Genomic DNA, 24,084 nt, shown 5'->3' on the forward strand with positions numbered 1-24,084 from the left:
TTTTCATGGAAGAAAACAACTGGATTTTTGTCTTACTGTAAATTCCTTTTCTCTGATGTTCATTGATGGACGCCGCTCCATATCTTTTTGACCCTCGGGTTTATGCTGCCCCTTACAGGAGTAGGAAACTAAGCGGAAAAAAGTTTGACTATGCCTATTGTGCAGTCCCAGGGGGTATACTCCCACTTCCTGCTATAGGTCTTCAGTTTTGTAACAAGCAGTGTCAGAATAACATATGACCCAACTCAATAGAGGGGTGGGTGCTGTTTCCATCAATCAACATCAGAGGAAAGGATTTCACAGTAAAACAAAAATCAAGTTTTCGCTTATTGACGGACACAGCTCCATATTTTCCTGACCCTTGGGACGTACCAAAGCAGTGTCAACATGAGGGGTGGGAAGAACACAGCAATAAACATACTTCCCAAAAGCTAAACATAGCCAACCAGGGAAAACAGGAGCTCAACCAGGAAATAACTGGAGCTCATCTGACAAAAAAAATACACCCTCAAGGAGGACTAATCCTCTTCAACAGCGGCCTGCCTTGGAAACCTGCACCACTCACTCCTGAATCCTGATGAAGGACCAAGAGGCACTAAACGACCTCATAGAATGCGCCTTAACATGGCTTTAATAGGTGTACCATGTCTGCAGTCTCTCAGACTGTCTCCTGTACCATGTCTGCAGTCTCCCAGACTGTCTCCTGTACCATGTCTGCAGTCTCTCAGACTGTCTCCTGTACCATGTCTGCAGTCTCCCAGACTGTCTCCTGTACCATGTCTGCAGTCTCCCAGACTGTCTCCTGTACCATGTCTGCAGTCTCCCAGACTGTCTCCTGTACCATGTCTGCAGTCTCCCAGACTGTCTCCTGTACCATGTCTGCAGTCTCCCAGACTGTCTCCTGTACCATGTCTGCAGTCTCTACGACTGTCTCCTGTACCATGTCTGCAGTCTCTACGACTGTCTCCTGTACCATGTCTGCAGTCTCTACGACTGTCTCCTGTACCATGTCTGCAGTCTCTACGACTGTCTCCTGTACCATGTCTGCAGTCTCTACGACTGTCTCCTGTACCATGTCTGCAGTCTCTCTGACTGTCTCCAGTACCATATCTGCAGTCTCTCTGACTGTCTCCTGTACCATGTCTGCAGTCTCTACGACTGTCTCCAGTACCATGTCTGCAGTCTCTCTGACTGTCTCCTGTACCATGTCTGCAGTCTCTCTGACTGTCTCCTGTACCATGTCTGCAGTCTCTCTGACTGTCTCCTGTACCATGTCTGCAGTCTCTCTGACTGTCTCATGTACCATGTCTGCAGTCTCTCTGTCTCATGTACCATGTCTGCAGTCTCTGACTGTCTGCTGTACTATGTCTGCAAGTTCTGACTGTCTCCTGTACCATGTCTGCACTCTCTCTGACTGTCTCCTGTACCATGTCTGCAGTCTCTCTGACTGTCTCCTGTACCATGTCTGCAGTCTCTTTGACTGTCTCCTGTACCATGTCTGCAGTCTCTGTCTCCCGTACCATGTCTGTATCTCTCTGACTGTCTCCTGTATCATGTCTGCAGTCTCTACGACTGTCTCCTGTACCATGTCTGCAGTCTCTGGCCCTCTCTTGTACCATGTCTGCAGTCTCTCTGACTGTCTCCTGTACCATGTCTGCAGTCTCTCTGACTGTCTCATGTACCATGTCTGCAGTCTCTCTGTCTCATGTACCATGTCTGCAGTCTCTGACTGTCTGCTGTACTATGTCTGCAAGTTCTGACTGTCTCCTGTACCATGTCTGCACTCTCTCTGACTGTCTCCTGTACCATGTCTGCAGTCTCTCTGACTGTCTCCTGTACCATGTCTGCAGTCTCTTTGACTGTCTCCTGTACCATGTCTGCAGTCTCTGTCTCCCGTACCATGTCTGTATCTCTCTGACTGTCTCCTGTATCATGTCTGCAGTCTCTACGACTGTCTCCTGTACCATGTCTGCAGTCTCTGGCCCTCTCTTGTACCATGTCTGCAGTCTCTACGACTGTCTCCTGTACCATGTCTGCAGTCTCTACGACTGTCTCCTGTACCATGTCTGCAGTCTCTACGACTGTCTCCTGTACCATGTCTGCAGTCTCTACGACTGTCTCCTGTACCATGTCTGCAGTCTCTCCGACTGTCTCCAGTACCATGTCTGCAGTCTCTCTGACTGTCTCCTGTACCATGTCTGCAGTCTCTCTGACTGTCTCCTGTACCATGTCTGCAGTCTCTCTGTCTCATGTACCATGTCTGCAGTCTCTGACTGTCTGCTGTACTATGTCTGCAAGCTCTGACTGTCTCCTGTACCATGTCTGCAGTCTCTCTGACTGTCTCCTGTACCATGTCTGCAGTCTCTCTGACTGTCTCCTGTACCATGTCTGCAGTCTCTCTGACTGTCTCCTGTACCATGTCTGCAGTCTCTCTGACTGTCTCCTGTACCATGTCTGCAGTCTCTGGCCCTCTCTTGTACCATGTCTGCAGTCTCTGACCCTCTCCTGTACCATGTCTGCAGTCTCTGACCCTCTCCTGTACCATGTCTGCAGTCTCTGACCCTCTCCTGTACCATGTCTGCAGTTTCTGACCCTCTCCTGTACCATGTCTGCAGTCTCTGACCTTCTCCTGTACTATGTATGATCTTAATAAAATATGATAATTTATGAGGGCGTGTTTAGAGGCGGAATTAGGGTCAGGGCAGGGTAATGGCAACTGGTGGCGAGTAACTCTTAAGGCCTGGCTAGTAGCCCAGGATTTGAAATTTTGAGCCCTGTGATATAATACTGTATATGGGAGACACACAACTCCTTAACAGAAGCAATGAAACTAAAAAATATGTTTGGGAAATATTCTGGATATAAAAAAAAATCAGCAGAAATCTGTTTTAATACCATTTAGACACGATATACAGATGAATAAGGAACAATTTCCCTTGTTGAGGATAGTGAGATCTTTCAAATATTTGGATATTCAGATTACGTTGAATCCAGAGGAAGCATTGGCAATGAATGTAAATTCCTTAACCACTTGCCGACTGGTCACGTTGACTGTACTGTGGCAAAGTGGCTCGATATCGTCCAGCGACGTCTACGTCGCTGGACTCCTCCCCGGAGGCTCGCTCCCGCTGTTTTCAGTCACAGCGGGAGTTGGGCCAGGGGAGGAGCAGTGGTAATCACCGCCGCTCTTCCCCGATCGTCGGGGATCGAGTGTGGAAACCGTGTGGAAATAGCTGAACCTGCGATCTGTGCCTGTGTCACTCAGTCCCCTCCCCCCCACACACGTTAGTAAGCACCAGGCATACATTAACCCCTCCCTCTCCAATAAAGTTAACCCCTTCCCTGTCAGTGTCATTTTTACAGTAACAGTGCATATTTATAGCACTGATTACTGTAGTAATGTCACTGGTACCCCCAAAAGTGTCAAAAATGTCAGTCAAGGGTCCGATCTGTCCGCCGCAAAAAAAAAAAATCGCAGATCGCCATTACTAGTTAAAAAAAAAAAAAACAATAAAAATTACATAAATTTCCCGTAGTTAGTAGCTGCGATAACTTTTGCGCAAACCAATCAAAACACGCTTATTGCGTTTTGTTTTACCAAAAATATGTAGCAGAAAACAAATTGGCCTAAAATGTTAAAAAATTTTGATTTTTACATTTTTTTTTTGGGGGGGGATTTCATATAAAAAAATGTGAAATATATTGTTATTTTTTCAAAATTGTCGCTCTTTTTTGTTTATAGCGCAAAAAGTAAAAAATCGCACAGGTGATCAAATACCACCAAAAGAAAGCTCTATTTGTGGGGGAAAAAAAGGACAAATTTAATTTGGGCACAGCATCGCACGACCGCGCAATTGTCCGTTAAAGTAACGCAGCGCCGAATCGTAAAATATGGCGTAGTCAGGAATGGGGTAAAATTTTCCGGTCTTAAAGCGGTTAAAAATACACTCATTGAGAATTTTTTTGTCAAAGACATGTAGTTAAATACATTTTGGCCTAAATATATGACAAAAATTGAATATATTGGATATTTTTCAACTGTCAAAGTAGAAAAATATTGTTATTTTTTCAAAATTGACGCTTTTTTTAATTAATATCGCAAAAAATGAAAATCGCATAAGTGATAAAATACCACCAAATGAAAGCTCTGTTTGTGGGAAAAAAAGACGTAAATTTTGTTTGGGTACTGCATTGCATGACCGCGCAATTGTCATTTAAAGTTGCACAGTGCTGAATCGCAAAAAGTGGCCTGGACGTAGGACAGCAAAATCCTCCGGTGGTAAAGTGGTTAATGGAACAAATTAAATGCAAGTTGAGAATATGGTCAAAGTTACAACTTTCAGTGGCAGGAAGAATACATTTAATCAAGACCGTAGTGTTACCCAAATGCTTATATGTATTCTCACATTCTTCAGTAGTCATACCAAAATCTATATTTAAAAGGTTACTCGCAATTAATAAAATTTACATGGACTAATGGTAGATCCAAACTTAAAATAACATTACAACGATCGAAAACTGAAGCAGGGATGGCACTTCCAGATATATACTGTATTTATATTAACTGGCAGGGCAGTTTAACCTCCCTGGCGGTATGATTATGTCAGGAATTACATACCAAAAGCGGTACAATTGTTTTCATGGAAATTTGGCGTTATGTATTATAGGCCTACAATTCTTAGTAATTACTGACTTAAACCTGACCAAAACAAGACTCTAGTAGACATCCCAGATGTGATAAATTTGAAACACAAACGCGTGAATTATAATCGAATCAATAATATTATTTTATTATTTAATATATAATATATATAATAAAATTATATTACTGATTAGATTATAATTCATGCATTATATATTATATATAGATATATGTGTGTGCGTGTATATATATATAATATATAACGCATGAATTATAATTGAATCAATAATATAATTTTATATATATATATATATATATATATATATATATATATATGTGTGTGTGTGTGTGTGCATATATATATATATATATATGCATATATATATATATATATATATATATGTATATATATATATATATATATATATATATATATATATATATATATGTATATATATATATATATATATATATGTATATATATATATATATATATATATATATATATAATGTGTTTTGTGCAACGGAACGGAACTAGGAAGTGATCAGACCGACGGAGGACGGAGGAGCGGCGGGACTCTCGGCTGGCGATCACAGCAATGAGAGATCATCGCTGGATCGCCAGGACAGGGTAAGAGAACACCACTGCGCTCTCTGCACATCCACCCCGAGCGTGACTCGGGGTTACCGATCCTGCAATGAAAACTCCACCCCGAGTCACGCTCGGGATTACCGCCTAGGTGGTTAAACAGCTACAGACATGGATAAGACAGGAAAGAGCAGGAGGAGTGAAAAAATACCTATTGCAAATACTCCAGGTAAAGGATTTAGTGGTAGGATTGGAGGCACAGTCAGCGAGGCTATCTATAATTAAGATTCCCATGTTTACAATGGCACAAGTGGTGTGGAAAGAAGCTAAGCGAATAGTGGGGTTTAGAGAGATCCCCCAGGAAGTTCCCATCTAGAATAACCCAGCATTTGAAAAGCCGGTAGGAAATCCAGATGGAAACTTCTGGAAACAAAGGTGTGATTGCACTAGAGCAGGTGTATGAACATGGAACTATGCAAACATTTGAATATCTGATCAACCACTTGCCTACAGTGCACTTTCACCCCTTTCCTGCCCAGACTGATTTTCAGCTTTCAGCGCTCTCACACTTTGAATGACAATTACTCAGTCATGCAACACTGTACCCATAAAAAATTTGTGTCCTTTTTTTCACACAAATAGAGCTTTCTTTTGATGGCATTTAATCACTACTGGGTTTTTTATTTTTTGTGCTATAAATAAAAAAAGACTGAAAATATTGTGAAAAAACGCATTTTTCTTTGTTTCTGTCATAAAATTTAGCAAACGAGTAATTTTTCTTCACAAATTTTGGCCAAAATTTATACTGCTACTTATCTTTGGTAAAAATAACCCAAATAAGTGTATATTATTTGGTCTTTGTGAAAGTTATAGAGTCCACAAGTTATGGTGCTAATCATTGAAAATTGATCACACTTGACCACACCTGATGTACTGAAGGCCTATCTCATTTCTTGAGACACTAAAAAATCAGGAAAGTACAAATACCCCCCAAATTACCCCTTTTTGGAAAGTAAACATTCCAAGGTATTTAATAAGGGGCATGGTGAGTTTTTTGAAGTTGTAATTTTTTCCCACAACTCTTTGCAAAATGAAGATATTTTTTTTTTTTTTTTTTTTACAAATTGACGTATTAACAGGTTATTTCTCTCACACAGCATATGTATACTTGCAACTACACCCCAAAACACATTCTACTACTCCTCCTGAGTATGGCAATACCACATGTGTGAGACTTTTTCACAGCCTGGCCACATACAGAGGCCTAACATCCAAGTAGCACCGTCCGGCATTCTAGGAGCACAAATTACACATATAATTTCCTGACAACCTATCGCACTTTTGAAGGCCCTGGAGCACCAGGACAATGGAAACCCCCATAAAATGACCCCATTTTGGAAAGCAAACAGCCCAACGTATAATTTTTGAGGCATAATGAGTCTTTTGAATACGTCATTTTTTTCCACAAGTTTTTGGAAAATGTGGAAAGAAAATGAAAACACATTTTTTTTTACACAAAGCTGCTCATTTAGGCAATATTTCTAACACATAGCATGTACATAGCAAAAATTGAACCCCAAAATACATTCTGCTATTCCTCCTGAGTATGGCGATACCACATGTGTAACACTTTTTCACAGCCTGGCCACATACATAGGCCTAACATCCAAGTAGCACTTTTCACAAAGTTGTCCATTTATCCACTTTAAGACTGGGCCTATTTTTGACACTTGGTGTTTACAAGCTAAAATCATTTTTTTTGCTAGAAAGCTACTTAGAACCCCCAAACATTATATATTTTTTTTAGCAGAGACCCTAGAGAATAAAATGGAGATCATTGCAATATTTTTTATCACACCATATTTGCGCAGCAGTCTTCCAAATGCAATTTTTTTGAAAAAAAAATTTACTTTTTTTAACTAAAAAATAAGAAAACAGTAAATTTAGCCCAATTTTTTTCCATAATGTGAAAGATAATGTTACGCCGAGTAATTAGATACCCAACATGTCATGCTTCAAAATTGCACATGCTCACAGAATGGCGCCAAACATTGGTACTTAAAAATCCCCATAGGCAACATTTTAAAAATTTCTGCAGGTTACCAGCTTAGAGTTACAGAGGAGGTCTAGGGCTCAAATTATTATTCTCACTGTAATAATCGCAGAGATACCTCACATGTATGGTTTGAACACCGTTTACATATGTGGGCGGGACTTGCGTATGCGTTTGCTTCTGCGCGCGAGCTAACGGGGACAGGGCGCTTTAATTTTTTTTTTCCTATTTATTTTATTTATTATTTTTTTATTTTTACACAGTTTAAAAAAAAAATGTTTTGATCATTTTTATTCCTATTACAAGGAATGTAAACATCCCTTGTAATAGAAATAGGCATGACAGGTCCTCTTTATTGTGAGATCTGGGGTCAAAAAGACCTCACACCTCACAACTACACTAAAAAAGAAAAAAAAAAAGTTTCACATGTGAACGTTATGGGTGTCAATTTCTGGGCACTGATGAGGTGACTGTTGGGTGACAGGTGCAATTGGGGGGGGGGCTGAGGACTGTGTGGGGACATTTATTGGTGTGATTTTACTTTGACAGGTACACAGAGCAGTAACTCACTATTTCTAGCTCTGCTCTCCTCACACTGGAAACTGTGTGAGGGGAGAAGAGCTAGTAACAGTGAGTTACTGCTCTGTGTTTACCATTTGTGATCGGCTGTGAATGGATTCACAGCCGATCACTTAGTAAACAGTCACTGTCAGTGACTGTTTACTACTGCCGGTGACAGCTGTGTTCCTACGGAACACAGTGCCACCGACATGACCGCGCTGCGCGCTCCCGATCGCGCATGCGCGGTCATCTTCCGGGCTCCGCTATTGTGATCGGCTGTGTCATTGGAACACAGCCGATCACGTGGGAAACAGCCATGCCCATTGGCTGTTTCCCCCCTGCCGGTGACGGGGGGTGTCCCGGGGACACCCCGACACCGGCAGTGCAGTGCGGCACGCACACGATCGCGCGCCTGCCCTGCTTTTCTGGGATCACATCATATGACGTCTTCCCAGAACAATGGTCGCACCGTCCCGCTGTCAATTGACGGCGGGCGGGCGGGCGGGCGGCAAGTGGTTAAGCATGAAATAGCGCATGAAAACTTTTATAAATATTTAAAGAGGAAGTAAACCCTCCTCTGACACTTTTACCTATAGGTAAGCCTATGATAAGGCTTACCTATAGGTACTGTAAATATCTCCTAAACATGTACCGTTTAGGAGATATTTACCTTACATGCAGCCAGTGACGTCACTGGCTCATGCGCTCTGAGGGAACGGCCGATGGTGCCGTTTCTTCAGAGCCCCGTGCCGTGACTGTCGGCTCCCGCGCGTGCGAGGGAGTGACGTCACCGCAGCTCCGGCCAATCAGATGGCCGGATGCCGCGATCCCAGAAGACGGGCGACTGGATATGTCTCCCGTCATACAGGTGAGCGGGCGGCACGGCGGGGGCTCGTTCTAAGGTAAGTATTTCATAATGAGCTAGTATGCGATGCATACTAGCTCATTATGTGTTTCTCTTACAGGTTTCAAAAAAAAAAAAAAAAAAAGTTGTATGGGTTTACAACCTCTTTAAAATTAGGACATGCCTTGCAGGCGCAATTTGGCAAGCAATATTAAAATACCAAAATACCCTCTAATAGGAATTCTGAAGTCACAGGGGCCGAAGGAACTGATATCAATATTGTACTCATTCCTATTACAAGCTAAAATAGGCAGAGAACCAAAGTAAGAGATAAATGACAGATAAGAAATGGGAGGAAACATGCTTCTCGCATTTGGTTGTATCGCCAATAGATAATAATAAGAGGACACAATTGTATGTAATACACCAGATATATCTTAGCCCTATTAGACTATATAAAATCAGTAGAAGGCCAACATCAGTTTGCGATATCATCAAGATGAAGCAGAATTCTGCCACTTGATTTGGTCATGTAGAGAGTTAATGGGATATTGGAGCCAGGTAATAAACCATCTGAAATTATTAAAAGACCAGTGCCTTGTACCCCTGAAGTATGTTTGCTGGGGGTGTTGAGTGATGAAGTATAGTCAGGGTATGTAAAGATCTTTTTGCAAAAAACACTTTTGAGGCTCAAAATAAAATTGCTAAGAGATGGATGCAAGTTGTAACTCCTTCTACCAGAGAATGGATAATTGCAGTTAATCATATCATAGCATATGAAAGTTATATATGAAAGTAGGGGAAACCTACAGAAATATCAGAAAATTTGGAGTAAATGGTGTAGTATGGAAGGGACTAGTGAGTGATAGTGTACATGAATAGAATGATCAACTTAGAAAACTGTAAATGTAATTTGTTTTTGATTTGCAATAAAAATGGGATTTTTGAATTACCGTAAAATCCATTCCTCTGATGTTTATTGAACGACACAGCACTTCATCTTTTTGACCATAGGGTTATATTGCCCCCTACAGGAGTAGGACACTAGGCAGAAAAAAAGCTTGAGCACACCTATGGGGCAGTCCCTGGATGTATACTCCCACTTCCTGCTATAGGTCTTCAGTTTTGTAACAAGCAATGTCAGAAGAAACAAACCCAACTCCATAGAGGGGCGGGTGATGTGTCCGACATTGAACATCTGAGAAATGGATTAAGTCCCATTTTCTCTTTCGTTCATTGACGGGCAGAGCACTTCATCTTCTTGACCGTAGGGATGTCCCAAAGCTGTGTCAAACATGAGGGGTGGGAACAGCAGGACAAAACAACTTCCCCAAGGCTAAACCTAGCCAACCAGGTAATTTGGAGCTCAAATGTCAACAACTGGAGCTCACCTGAAAAAAACGCCCTCAAAGAGGACAAGTCCTCTAAACAGCAGCCTGCTTTGCGGCCAAAGGAAGCATCTGCAGATGCCAACACATCCACTATAAAACTTTGTGAATGTGTGTAGTAAGGAGCACTATTACCTACACCCCTAAACCAGCTTCCTCCTGCATTGGGCTAAGGTCACAAGCTCCTAAAAAGAAGGGTGAAGGGGAAAAGAAGGGTGAAGGGGAAACCGAGGGGGGAAATTAACTTAGAAGCCCCTTATATTATAATGGGAAAGGAAATATTTTTAAAACCTCTGGATATTGAAGAGTATACCCTCCCGGGACTTGGAGTTGTTACAACGGTTATTTGGTCAGTTTCTTCTACACTTGTCTCCCAGACAAAGTCCTTTTACCATATTCATGTGAAATTCATTATTTACACCATCCCAGTGAAAAGGATTACTGCTTCCCATAGTCTCTGTCCAGCCCGCTAAATTTGAAACCCAAGGGTTAATGTAGTAATAATTTGTTGATGACACTCTGCCTACATAATCCTTACAATTTTCTCCATAAATTGGAGGTGCATATTTGCTACTTTGGGAGCCCATTTTCAACCAAGCCTTAAACACTCTAAGGATGCGGGGAAGCCACAGTACCAAATAGCCTCTCCTTTTGCTATCCCTATGTGACTGTGTGCCTCAAAGACCTGCTTCTCCCTGGGATTGGCTGTACAAATTTCTCTTTTACAGAGACATCCGACAATCCGGTCAACCACAAGAGTGCAGTGTCGGAGCACACATTCTCATATAATTCTTATACATACTGTACATAATATGTCTTATAACTTTAAGCATGCAGAATATAATACAGCTTATGTGCACATAGTGTGAGTCACCCAGCCATCAAAACCTGCCGTGTTCCAACATGGCTTCTACGCAGCTCCTGCAAAACTTGTATGCAGAGCGCAACCGGATCTGTACCAACAGATCTTTTATATCTGTCCCATTAAAACAATTGTATGGCCAGTGGTTCTTTTAATGCAAAAAAATGTGCCAAAAATAGAGTACAGTCCACTCACCTTAGATGATCTTGTATCCCACCGCACTGACATCAAGCTTGTTGGGGACTTCAGAACCAAATGGCTGGTGCGACTCCCTACGAGGCCTCGGGAACACACAGAGATGTCTGACATGAGGGTAGAGTCAAAGCACATTCGTTTATTTCAGGAAATGTCCTGAGCATATATACAATTTGAAACTGAGAGATTAATTTCACAATAAGGGGCTTGGTTTCAGTATGACTCAATCACATGGTACTTTTTGGCATACTACACAAATTAGACCATTCTCATAACAGACATACTAATCAAGATATTCAGACAAATCTGAACAAACAAGATGTTATGAATAAGAATCAAGGATCGCTGCATGAAAAATAGAGAGGAATATACAGCATGAAATCAGCATTAACCCTTCAATCCGTGGTGACAACTGTCCAGTACAGGGGAAGAAAACGTAATTTTTGTAAAATCTTACCTGTAAAATTCCTTTCTCTGAGTCCTCCGACAGTCGCCGCCTCTTCATATTCGTCACATATGGGGTATTAGACTTTGCTCCGAAGGAGTAGCTAGGCAACAGAATATGTTAACAATAAAGCTTTAACATATCCCACCCTCAAGGGGTGGTCCCCTCAGTCAATACCCTCCTACTTCCTGCAACCATATCTCAGTTTTAGTGGAATAGCAGTAGAGTATACATTCAAACCCCAAAAGAGGGGCGGGGGCGGCGACTGTCGGAGGACTCAGAGAAAGGAATTTTACAGGTAAGATTTTACAAAAATTCCGTTTTCTCTTACGTCCTCCGACAGTCGCCGCCTCTTCATATTCGTCACATATGGGGACGTCCCAAAGCAGTGCAAACATGAGGGGTGGGAAACGCATCCGCGCCGAAAGGCAACGCAGTCTCCACATCAAAGAAAGGAACCTTACCAAAGGAAGGAAACCAGCTGGGCAACAGCAAAAATAAGTGCTCAACAGGAGCAACAACCTAGGAAAAGACAAAAAAACCAGGGGATACAAAAGATATCCCAACAGCCAGGAGTCCCCAACAAGGGACCCTAGGGAACAGCTGCACTAAGAACCTTGCGGCCAAAGGAAGCATCCGCCGATGCCTGAACATCTACTTTGTAGAATTTTGTGAAAGTGTGCACAGTCGACCAAGTCGCCGCCTTACACACCTGGGCTACAGAAGCCCCATGACGGCAGGCCCAAGACGTACTCAGTGATCTAGTAGAGTGCGCCTTCACAGGCACAGGGGGAACCTTCCCCTGCAAGGCATAGGCCTGTTCAATGGTCTGCCTGATCCATTTGGCGATGGTAGAGGCCGAAGCCGCCATGCCCTTCCGAGGACCCTCTGGAAGAACAAACAAGGAGTCCGTCTTTCGAAAAGACTCAGTCGATTTAAGGTAAACCCTAATCGCCCGAACAACATCCAGAGAGTGCAATCTCACCTCCTTTGGATGTTTAGGCTTCGTGCACAACGAAGGCAAAACAATATCCTCGTTAAGATGGAATTCCGAAACTCGTTTCGGCAGAAAAGAAGGATTAGGTCGCAAGACCACCTTATCCAAATGAACAACCAGGTACGGAGACTTGCAGGACAAAGCCGCCAGTTCCGACACTCTGCGAGCCGAAGTGATCGCCACCAAAAAGGCGACCTTTTTGGACAACAGAGACAACGAGATCTCCCTGATCTGTTCAAAAGGAGCACGTTGTAACACAGATAGAACTAGATTCAAGTCCCAGGGGGGCAAAGGATCCCTCCTAGGAGGAACCAGATGCCGCACACCCTGAATAAAAGTGCCAACCAAGGAGTTGGAAGCCACGGGACGTTGAAACAGAACGGCCAGCGCAGACACCTGACCCTTTATCGTGGCCAGCGCCAAACGCTGATCGACACCCGTCTGAAGGAAAGACAGCACACGGGAAACCGAGTACGTGCGGGGTGAAAACCCCCTGGACTCACACCAGGCAAAATAGGCCTTCCAAGTACGGTAATAAACCTTTCCCGAGGAAGACTTCCTCGCGTTGATCAAGGTATGAACGACCTCTGGAGAGAGACCCTTCTCCTTCAGGACCTCGGTCTCAACAGCCAGGCCGTCAAAGCCAGCGACTGTAAAGCAGGATGGTAAATCGGTCCTTGAGACAGTAGATCGTCTCGAAGAGGCAGACGCCAGGGGGCGTCGACCGCCAGATTCACGAGGTCTGCGTACCAGGACCGGCGAGGCCAGTCCGGTGCCACAAGAATCACCGTGCTGCGTTCCGAGTGTAACCTGCGAAGGAACCTGGACAGCAACTGAATCGGTGGAAAAGCGTACATCAGCCTGTACTGATGCCACGGGGCCACTAACGCGTCCGACGCGTCTGCCCGAGGGTCGCGCGTCCTTGCCACGAACCTCTTCACCTTGTAGTTGAGGCGAGACGCGAACAGGTCCACATCTGGAAGACCCCACTTCGCGCACAACATCTGGAAGACAGCCGGATGGAGAGACCATTCCCCCTGATCCAGGGTCTGGCGACTCAGATAGTCCGCCTGCCAGTTCTCCACTCCCGGAATGTGAACCGCCGTTATCGCCGGGACATGAGTCTCGGCCCAAGACAGAATGTCGGCCACTTCTCGAGCCGCTCGGGCACTCCTGGTGCCCCCTTGGTGGTTGATGTAGGCCACCGCCGTGGCATTGTCCGTCTGCACCCGAACCGGGCAGCTCTGCAGCCGGTCCGTCCAGCGATGAAGACAGAGCCTTATTGCACGTAATTCCAGAATGTTGATCGGGAGGGAAGACTCCCCCTCCGACCAGGTCCCCTGGGCGGACAGAACGCCCAGAACACCACCCCAGCCCGACAGGCTGGCATCCGTAGTGATTATCGTCCACGAGATCGGACGAAACGACTTGCCCCCGGACACCACGGGGACTGTAGCCACCACAGAAGGTTTTCCCTGGTGCGATGACTCAACGAGATCTGAAGATCCAGAGATTGAGGTCGCCCGTCCCACTTGGACAGGATCTCCGCCTGGAGACCCCGCGTGTGAAACTGAGCGAAAGGAATCGCCTCGAAGGCCGAGACCATCAATCCCAGACATCTCATACACGTCCGCAGAGACGAGTGTGGAACGTCCCTGAGGGACCTGACTTCCTCCTGAAGAGTCCTGAGTTTGTCTTCCGGCAGGAAGACCTTCGCCTGCACCGAGTCCAGTATCATTCCCAGATAGGGAAGACGAACCGACGGACTCAGTGTCGACTTTGGAACATTTATCGTCCAACCGAACTCCTGCAGAGTTTGCATTGTGACAGACAGGTCCTTCTCCAGACCCTGACTGGTCGCAGACCGAATCAGAATGTCGTCCAGATACCCCAGGACAGAAATGCCCTGGGCCCTCAATAATGCCAGAACCGGTGCAAGCACCTTGGTGAAGACCCGCGGAGCCGAGGCGAGCCCAAAGGGCAACGCCACGAACTGGTAGTGATCCTCCGCAATGGCAAATCGAAGGTATCTCTGATGCCCCTCGAATATGGGGATGTGAAGGTACGCATCCTTCAAATCGATGGAGGCCATGAATTCCCCCGGAACCAGGGCAGCCACCACCGAGCGCAGGGATTCCATGCGGAACTTGCGAACCCGCACAGAGCGGTTCAGAGCCTTCAAGTCCAGAATCGGACGAACCTTGCCCTCCTTCCTGGGCACGGTGAACAGATTGGAATAAAACCCCCGAAATCTGTCCCGATGAGACACCGGAACCACCACACCCTGAGCCCTCAGGTCCCGCACCGCCAGGTGCAGATCCCGCAGGCGCTCTGGAGACAGTTGTAGATTTGAGGGAAAAAATCTGCTCTCCGGCCGAGAGAGAAACTCGATCTTGTAACCAGATCGAACGATTTCCAGAACCCACCTGTCCCACACACGGGCCAACCAGGGCTGAAGAAAACCGAGCAAGCGTCCCCCCACCCCAAAACTGGGTGAGGGCGCCCCTTCAGGCCGAACTGTTATGGGCCGCAGGTCCGGATTGGCCGGACTTCTGTTTCCCAGACCAGGGCTTCTTCTGAGAGCCTTGGCCTTTGAACGGTTTGCCCTTGTAGTGCGGCTGAAAGGCACGAAAGGACCCCTGAGGGGGCCGAAAATTCGCATGCTTCTTCCCAGAAGCCCCCTTAGCCTTGGGGAAATGGGGCAAGAGAGTGCTCTTACCCCCGGTGATCCCCTTAATCAATACATCCAGGGACTCCCCAAAAAGGCGAGACCCATCATAAGGCAGATTGGCTAAGGTTTTACGTGAAGATTGGTCCACCGACCAACATTTCAACCAAACCAGGCGGCGAGACAACACCGCCACGCTGTGCACACGTGCAGCCAACGGAATCAGGTCCAGGTCCGCATCACACAGATACATGACACCCTGGTGGATCTGATCCACCATATCCAGGGTCGCCGCCGAGGCCGAATCGGCCACTAGGACGCGCCTAAGCATCTGCGTCCAACTTGCGATCGCCTGGGCCGCCATGAGAGAAGCAAACAGAGCCTTAAGCATAGAACCCGTAACAGAATAAGTATGACGGGCAAGAGACTCCAGTCTCCTATCCGTGGCATCACGGAAAACAGGGGAACCCTCTGCAGGAATCGCAGTGGCTTTGTTCAAAACCGCAATTGCATGATCCACTGGCGGAGGCACACACCACCGTTCATCAGTGGCAGGCGAGAAAGGATAACGCAGCTTGAATTTACTTGGTACCGCAAAAGGTTTGCGCAGATCGCGCCATTGATCCTTAACAGCGCGCTGAAAATCAGCATTGCAGGGAAAAACCTGCGGCGTCCTGCGTTTTCTCTGCGTCCCATAAGCCGCCAAGGCAGCGGGGGGACACACTTCGTCCTGCAAACGCAGCGTTTGCTTAATGGAAGCAATCAACTCATCCATGATTGCAAGCTCTTCAGGCGAGCCAGGGGGAGAATTATCGACCCCCTCAACTTCAGCCTCCACCTCAGACCCCACTAGATCAAGAGAGGAGCGGGACCCCGATAAGGGGGTCCCTGCCAGAACAGCCCCATCACCTTCACCCTCAGAATCAGAGGACAGAGCAACTCTGGGCCGTTTTGTAGATTGAGCAGCCACCAGCATTTGCACCTGGGCAGCAAGGCCAGCCACAATAGTGGCTAAATCCCCCCCTGGGGGGGAAACAGCGGTCCCCTGGCTTTCCACCAATACTGTGGGAAACTTGCCCTCCTGAGAATCCATTGCCCCTGTATGCCAGACAACCAAGGGTTAACTGCCCCCTTTCAGCAAGCGCGGCAAGCGCAGCCCACCGCACCACACTCAGGCACAATGAGACCCCCACAGGGAATATACAGACTGAATACAGGCAATGGAAAACAGGAATAGAAGGATAAAACCTGAGGAGACCCCGCTGCTGCTGCTGCCTCGATCGGTGTTCCAGGAAAGAGGAAGTGATGCTGCCAGGGCGCTCTATGTAAGCCTATGGAGGCTACAAGAAAATGGCCGCCGTGCATGTAAACCATGCGGCCGGAGCGGGCGCCGGTAAAATGGCGTCGTTTGGCGCCGAAATCGCCGCTCCACAGTGCATAAAATTTTATCCCATTATATGGATACATGTTAGATCGCCGCAGCGATCGCTGTATATGCCCCAACATGCCATTAAAAACATGCCCCACAGCACACAGCTTCCCACACTGCCCAGGCTGACACACACAGTGTCACACAGCTCCCCCCCCCCCTTGCAGCCCACAGCATGCAGCCGAGAGATAGGGAGACAAGCAGTGTGAATAAAGGCAGGTTACACAGTCCCAGACTGAGACCCCCCCCAGACAGACAGGTCCCCACATAGATACACTTACCTCACATGGCGTGGGGAACCCGCACAGGCGAACAAGCCGCTGCACATGAGGCAGGGAGAGTCGCAATTCAAGACGCACACAATGGCGGTTAAGAAACCGCACAGCGTCCGGTGAGGTAGCCACCTCACCAATCATCCCTGCACCGAACAGGGATGGGTCGTTCACTGTGCCAGGAGCGTTACCTGGCTGAACGCTCGATGGCAGACTGGGAAGCCACTGACCCACGACCTGCGATCAGGGGGATCAGCCCGAGACCCAGTCCGCATGATCCTCTTCGTCCGAAGAACTAACTAATGCTGACAAAAATAACAGCTAAGTAAAGGTAGAGAGAAAACTCAAACAAAATATTAAAAGGAAGAAAGAGTCTGGGACAAAAAGTCCCAGCACAGAGAGAGCCAGCCACTCCTGACAAGCTAGACATTAAAACTGAGATATGGTTGCAGGAAGTAGGAGGGTATTGACTGAGGGGACCACCCCTTGAGGGTGGGATATGTTAAAGCTTTATTGTTAACATATTCTGTTGCCTAGCTACTCCTTCGGAGCAAAGTCTAATACCCCATATGTGACGAATATGAAGAGGCGGCGACTGTCGGAGGACGTAAGAGAAATTATTTTTACCTGACGAAGTGCCAGAGAATGAAGTCACCAAAGCAGGGACCCTCTCGTACTACGGCTCAACAGGATCAGATTGTCCAGAGACTGAGGATCCTTGTTCCATTTTACCAGAATCTCCTTTTGCAGAGATCGCATGTGGAACTGTGCAAACGGAACTGCCTCGAAGGTAGACATCATCAGGTCCAGCACCCGCATGCAAGTCCGAAGCGACAACCCTCTACTGGATACCAGAAGCCGAATTGCCTCCTGCAACTTTTGAAGTTTCTCCAGAGGAAGAAACACTCTGGCTGAGGACAGATCCAGAGTCAGTCCCAGGTAGTCCAGGCTTGTGGACGGAACCAGAGCAGATTTCCGAAGATTCAGAATGCAACCGAACTCGCTCAGCGTTTGCAGAGTAATCTCCAAGTTGTCCAACAAGGCAGTCAAAGACTCTGCTCGTAAGAGCAGATCATCCAAATACCCCAGTACCACGATCCCCCGCTGATGCGGTAATGCTAGAACCGGGGCCAACACTTTAGTGAAGACCCAAGGAGCAGAGGCGGGACCAAAGGGTAGCGCTTCGCCCATGGCAAAGCGGAGGAAGCGCTGATAGGCGAAACATATTGGGATGTGAAGGTAGGCATCCTTGATGTCGATGGAGGCGAGAAAATCCCCCTGATGTAAGGACGCCACCACTGTGCGAATGGATTCCATTCGGAACTTCTGTACCCGCACAAAGCAGTTTAGCGCCTTGAGGTCCAGTATTGGATGCACCTTGCCCTCCTTCCTGGGGACTATAAACAGGTTTTAGTAAAAACCTTGAAAACGTTCTGACTTTGGAACCAGAACAATCACCTCTTGAAATAACAAGTCTTGCACCGCGCCATAGAGATTCTTTAAGCGATCCAGGGACAGGCGCAGGTCGGAAGGGAAGAACCTTTCCGGAGATATGATTGAAATTCAATCTTGTAACCGGAGTGAATGACTTTGTGGGCCCACTTGTCCTGGATCAGAGAGGTCCACAGATCCAGAAAGCAACGAAGACGTCCACCCCTCCAGATACGAATGAGGGCGCCCTTTCATGCGGATTGTTCGCAAGTCTGGCAGAACCCGCTCCTAGTTTGCCCGACCAAGACTTCTTGGAATCCCCAGCAGAGGCCTGAAAGGGCTTGGATCCCTTGTCTTGAGACCCTGAGGAACAAAAAGGCCACTTGCCAGCTGAAAAAAAAAGGTCCCCGTCCGCGAGGGGACTCCTTACCCTTGGAAGCCTGAGGAAGAAGAGTACTCTTTCCCCCTGTGAGACCTTTGGAGCTTCCTTGGATGACATCATCAAACTGGCGATCCTCCATGAATGGAAGATTGTACAACGGCTTTTTAGAAGCCTGGTCCGCAGACCAGCATTTCAGCCTGATAATGCGCCGCAGGACCACTACTGAGACAGTCTAGAAATCAGGGGAGTGGCATCCAGAGAGGTGTCACAGACAAACTGTAGCCCTTGGACCAACTGATTCACCAGCTCCACAAAGGCAGGGGGAGCTGTTTCTCCTCCAGGTCCCGTTGTAGAATTTTAGCCCATTCAGTCATAGCTTGCGACACTAGAGCAATAGTAAATGCCGGCCTAAGTGCCGACCCAGCCATAGTGAACATATGGCGGGTCAAGGTCCTTGACCGCCTATCACCCGGGTCTGAGAAGACCGGGACTCTTCAACCGGAATTACAGTGGCTTTTTTTAACCTGGAAACCGGGGAGTCCCCGACAAGAGGTACCGTCCATTTTTTAAAGGAGGGACTCCTCGTAAGGGTACCGAATTGCACACGCTTAGGGATTGCAAAGGTGCGTTTTGGGCACCCCCATTGTTTTGAGACAATTTTGCCCAAAGATGGCGGGAAAGGGGGAACACCCTTGCCACCTTTGAGGACCTGTGGTTGCCAAAGGTGACCCCGCGCCTCTGATGCTGCGTTAGTCACATCTTCCTTATACTAAGTTTTTTGCACTGATACAATTAGTGTATCCACTAGCGCCTTTTCATGTGCGGCTAGAGGATCAGAGGAATCATCCTCACTATCTGAGCACGCAGGGTGCATGGACGCAGATCCTGAAGGGTAACTTGCATCCAGAGAGGCCGAATCAGACTTTCGACCTGAGGAGACAGAAGAAGCAGGTGAAGGCCGGGGGCGCTTTATGCTAGCCCGTTTGCCCAGGACCAAATCTACTTTGGACACCAAGGACTCCAGGACCGCCGTCAGTGCAGACAGTTGTTGGGCCCCCGCAGCCTCTGAGAGGGGGTCAGGTGGTGAAACATGCTCCATGGACTCCATGAATGAAGAGGAGAACCCACAAAAAGAAGTGTAAAACACTGCAAAAGGGACACCCCACCGCGCTAGGGCATTACAAGGCCCAGCAGAGAGCACTAACGCATTAATAGCAGGAAGAGGGAAAGAAAGCCCCACAAAGGCACTTGCCACCACCGGTCAGGTACTCACAGCCGGAGCTATCTGCACACCATGCGGCGATCAGGAAGAGTAATATCGCTGTATCAACATTAGAGGCTGACCACTGAATCACCGCCCATCTGACTCCAAAAACATGGCCCCTGCTATGGGAACCCATAGGAAAATGGCCGTCGAGGCTACACAAACATGGCCACCGATCTGCGGCCACCGATCTGCAGCACATAAGGCTACAAGAAAATGGTGGCCCCGGGGGGACCCAGAGCACAAAAAACGACCCCCACCAAGACCAACCCTCTCCTGAGGAACGATCGATCGCCGACGATGCGCCCCCCACCCCTATTGTTAGTGCAGCACCCCATGTAACCTAAAAAAGGTATGTTCGCCTCGGGGGGGGGGGGGGGCCACAGGCCGCAATAGACCATTGAGATGCCAATTGGAAAGGAAGGGGAGCCGGGGGTCCGACCATCCCATGGAGGGGCCCACGTCTACCCCAAAACCCACCAGGGGTAGAGGGGGGGCAGCTACTTACCACGCCAGGAACAGGGCGGGCACCGCTCCATTGTAATGTGGGTGCTGTTGGCCAGGAGGAAATGCTGTAAGTCAGGCCAAAGCCAGTACGTATGCGCCTTCGCGAGACATTTAACTCGCAGGCCAGCCCCCATCTAGTGGGGCTAGCATGGAGCTGTGGTTTGTACACGCTTGCTGGCCAGACTGGGGGGACCCTAAAGCCCCGTACACACGTAGCGATCGTCGGCCGAACGATCGGCCGTCTTTTGTCCAGGGCTGTCGTGTCTGTTGAAAACTGCAAAAGACTGCACACGAATTTTGTCGGCCAACAACAGCCGACTGCAGAAGTGATGTCATGTGATGGTTAACTTTCCTTGTCTTTTTTCTTTTCTGAGCATGCCCAGTCTTGCTAATCTGCTGTATGTCGGCCGAATTCTGTACTGACTGGCGAACAATCGGCCGTTCTGGTGTTGGCCAATAAAATTTTTAACGCCTGCACGACAGATTCTGTTCGGCCGAAAATGCGCTGTCGGCTGTCGGAAGCATCATACTAACAAGCCTACAATCGGCCGAATATTTACGGCTGACAATCGGTACGTGTGTATGGGGCTTTAGGATCTAGATTATCCAGTGTGTCACCCAGTTCGGCACTTGATTGTAGATCCTCACAGGAACAAAATAAAAAAAGAGGAAAAATCTCCATTTAGAAAGAAAAAATTGCCAGGACCAGAGATCCCAGAAAGAAAACTAGGTCCGTACTCCTGACTAGGCAGAAAAAAAAAAACTGAAGATCTATAGCAGGGACTGCCCCCCCAGAGGTGTGCTCAAGCTTTTTTTCTCTGCCTAGTGTCCTACTCATAATGTAGGGGGTAGTAGAACCCTACGGTCAAGAAGATGAAATGCTGTGTCCATCAATGAAAGAAAGGGAAATGTAGAATTAAAGAAATTAAAAAAAAAAGAAATGAGAGCCTTCTTAAATTAAATCTTCACCCAGAAAATTGGAATATCAGGACTAGCGCACCATTTGCATTATTTACCTTCTCAGATAAGTCATTACGAATAGTAATAGTTCTGTTACTTTGAATAAATTGTCTCCTACTCTTTTACAGGTTTATAGATCTAGCACCACATGGAAAAGATCGTGAAGGCTGGACTCGTTTTGGAATACAGAATCAACTCCACAGTGGCTTCTCTGTAAATAATGAAATACACATAACTGGTATTTAAGCCAAAGTTTAAGAGGTGAAACTCAGACTGAAATAAAAACCCAAATATTCTAAAACCCAAACCTTTGTCATTATTTACTCATCTGCATACAGGAACGCATTATCTAATAATGCAGGTCTTGTTATGCTGCTTTCCTTCTCCACTCCAAACGCCCAGTTGCGTTCTGTTTTCACATCATTTAGGTGGTACAGCACAAAATGGTTTCTTGCTTCTCATCTTGCAGAAAAAAAAATTACCCTACAGGTTAAATCCTTGAGACATGTGAACCTCGAAGGTAGTGAGATGATGTGGTTCGTTTTCTCTATTGTGGGGCACAGATTTATAGTAAAGCCCCGTACACACGTACCGATCGTCGGCATACAAACGTTCGTCTTTTCTCCCCGGGATGTCGGTGTCTGTTGAAAAGTGCAAAGACTGCCCAAGAATTTTGTCCGCCGACTACAGCCGACTGCAGAAGTGATGTCATGTAATGGTTAACTTTCCCTGTGTTTTTTCTTTTCTGAGCATGCCCAGTCTTGCAAATCTGCGGTCTGTCGGCAGAATTCTGTACTGACTGGCGAACAATCGTCCGTTCTGGTGTCGGCATACAAAAATTTTAATGTTTGCAAGAAAGACTCTTGTCCGCAGAATGTGCGCAGACAGCTGTTGGAGGCACCATACTAACAAGCGTACAATCGGCAGATCTTTCGTCCGCCGACGTTTGTATGCCAACGATCGGTACGTGTGTATGGGCCTTAAGTGACTTCAAGTTTACTGCTTGCTACAAGAGAAATGGACACTAGGCACAAAGAAAACTGAAGGAAAGCCCCCTAGAGGCTATATAACTACTCTCACCTTATGCCTGCTCATTTTCGCTTAGTGTGCTTAGAAGAATAGATGTCTCCTGTGTTCCTGCTATATTATTTTTTGAACTGGAAGACTGTTTTCTGTTACCAGCTACTGGTAGATACAGTCCATCCTCTTTGCCTCACTAGCTGTGATTAATAGCAGCAGTGAGGAGAGGGACCCAAATTTAGTGGGTTGGATCAGTGTATCTAGGGCAGGCATGTCCAACCTGCGGCCCACCCAGGGCCGGCGCTACCGCTAAGCAGTGCACCTCGTCCTCTACCCGGCTGTCTTGGTGTCTGTGGGGGCGCAGGGGCAATCAGCACCGTGCGGGCAGCCTAAGACTCAGGAGAAGAGTTCCACCATGGCACCGCCTCCTCCTTGACCCCGTCCCCTGAAGAGATGAGAAGGAGCGGGTGCAGCGTACCCTGCGCTTCCAGAGCACGGACTGCTCCAACTTCCTCTATGCTTTAACGTGAGGCCTGGAGCCGGAGCACAGGCTGACTGGGGGCACAGAGCTGTGACACAAGACAGGCAGGAAGCGCAGGCTATTGCGGGAGAGGCTGGAAGTGGATGAAGATCAAGGAGACAGACTGGCATCATGGCATGGAAGGTACCGTCTGTCATACACAGACCTGGCCTGCATATCTGCAAACAGACACTATGGGACAATGGGGAGGGACTTCAGCTAAGGACAGGGCTAGGAGTCTCTCATCTCCCCGCCCTCCATCTCTTAGCCCCCCTCTCTCTCTCTCTGCCCCCCCCCTCACTCTCTAAACCCCCCAATTTACCCCCTCCTCTTTTAGCCCCCTCTCCCAGCCTTCTCTCTCTCTCTCTCTCAGCAGTACCCACCAGCATTATAAAACTGTTGTATCCTACGATATGGGATTCAAGAAAACCTACAAATGCAGCTGTTTATAATCTCATGATGTTGAACGAATTCTTATTAAAAACAGCGCAAAAATAGGTATACTATTCGTGAATACAATTTCCCAAATTATCTGGGTTCAATATCCAAAGTACAAAAAGTGCTATAAATGAAAGAACAATAATAGAATCAATTTAAAGTGCAAATGATCTAAATTCAATACAAAAGTGCATAAGTGCTAGATACGCAAAAATCAAAGCGGAATTAGTGCCATCTTCACAATACATAAATATAGTGTCCCTTCAAGTTTTTCCAAAAGTTCAAATTCAGCAAGTGGCCAGTGAAGAAAGAATCCAAATTCAGCAAGTGGCCAGTGAAGAAAGAATCCAAATTCAGCAAGTGGCCAGTGAAGGAAAGTGCAATTTGCTCAGTACACAAAAATCTGTGCCAATCCGTGAGGATAAAGTGCAGTATGTGCAGGTCCACTCCCCATAGGTAATTCCACATACCAGACTCAAAGGACCCCGTAGCAATATTACATGTGGGTCAAAAGCGTTTAGGTCCGGTAAGGAGTGGGATGGACTTTCCTGATGCGTGTATAATTGGATCCCCCACTGTTGGATGGACTTGCAAATGGATATTCGATCTCCCCCTGG

The 24,084-nt window shown here is 46.9% G+C and overlaps 1 protein-coding gene across 1 annotated transcript in view; it reads left to right on the forward strand.

The window, feature by feature from the left end:
- The window catches only part of LOC309565945 (stabilizer of axonemal microtubules 4-like), a 94,786-nt gene extending 73,032 nt beyond the window's left edge, over window positions 1-21,754 (forward strand). Inside the window, exon 15 of the mRNA XM_082270974.1 lies at window positions 21,618-21,754. Within this exon, the coding sequence (XP_082127100.1) occupies window positions 21,618-21,735 (118 nt within the window). The 3' untranslated portion in view covers window positions 21,736-21,754. The remainder of the gene's footprint in view (window positions 1-21,617) is intronic.
- Window positions 21,755-24,084: the final 2,330 nt, after the last annotated feature.

This window comes from Pelophylax lessonae (genome assembly GCF_965119305.1).
Source record: "Pelophylax lessonae genome assembly, chromosome: 10".
NCBI classification, from domain to species: domain Eukaryota; kingdom Metazoa; phylum Chordata; class Amphibia; order Anura; family Ranidae; genus Pelophylax; species Pelophylax lessonae.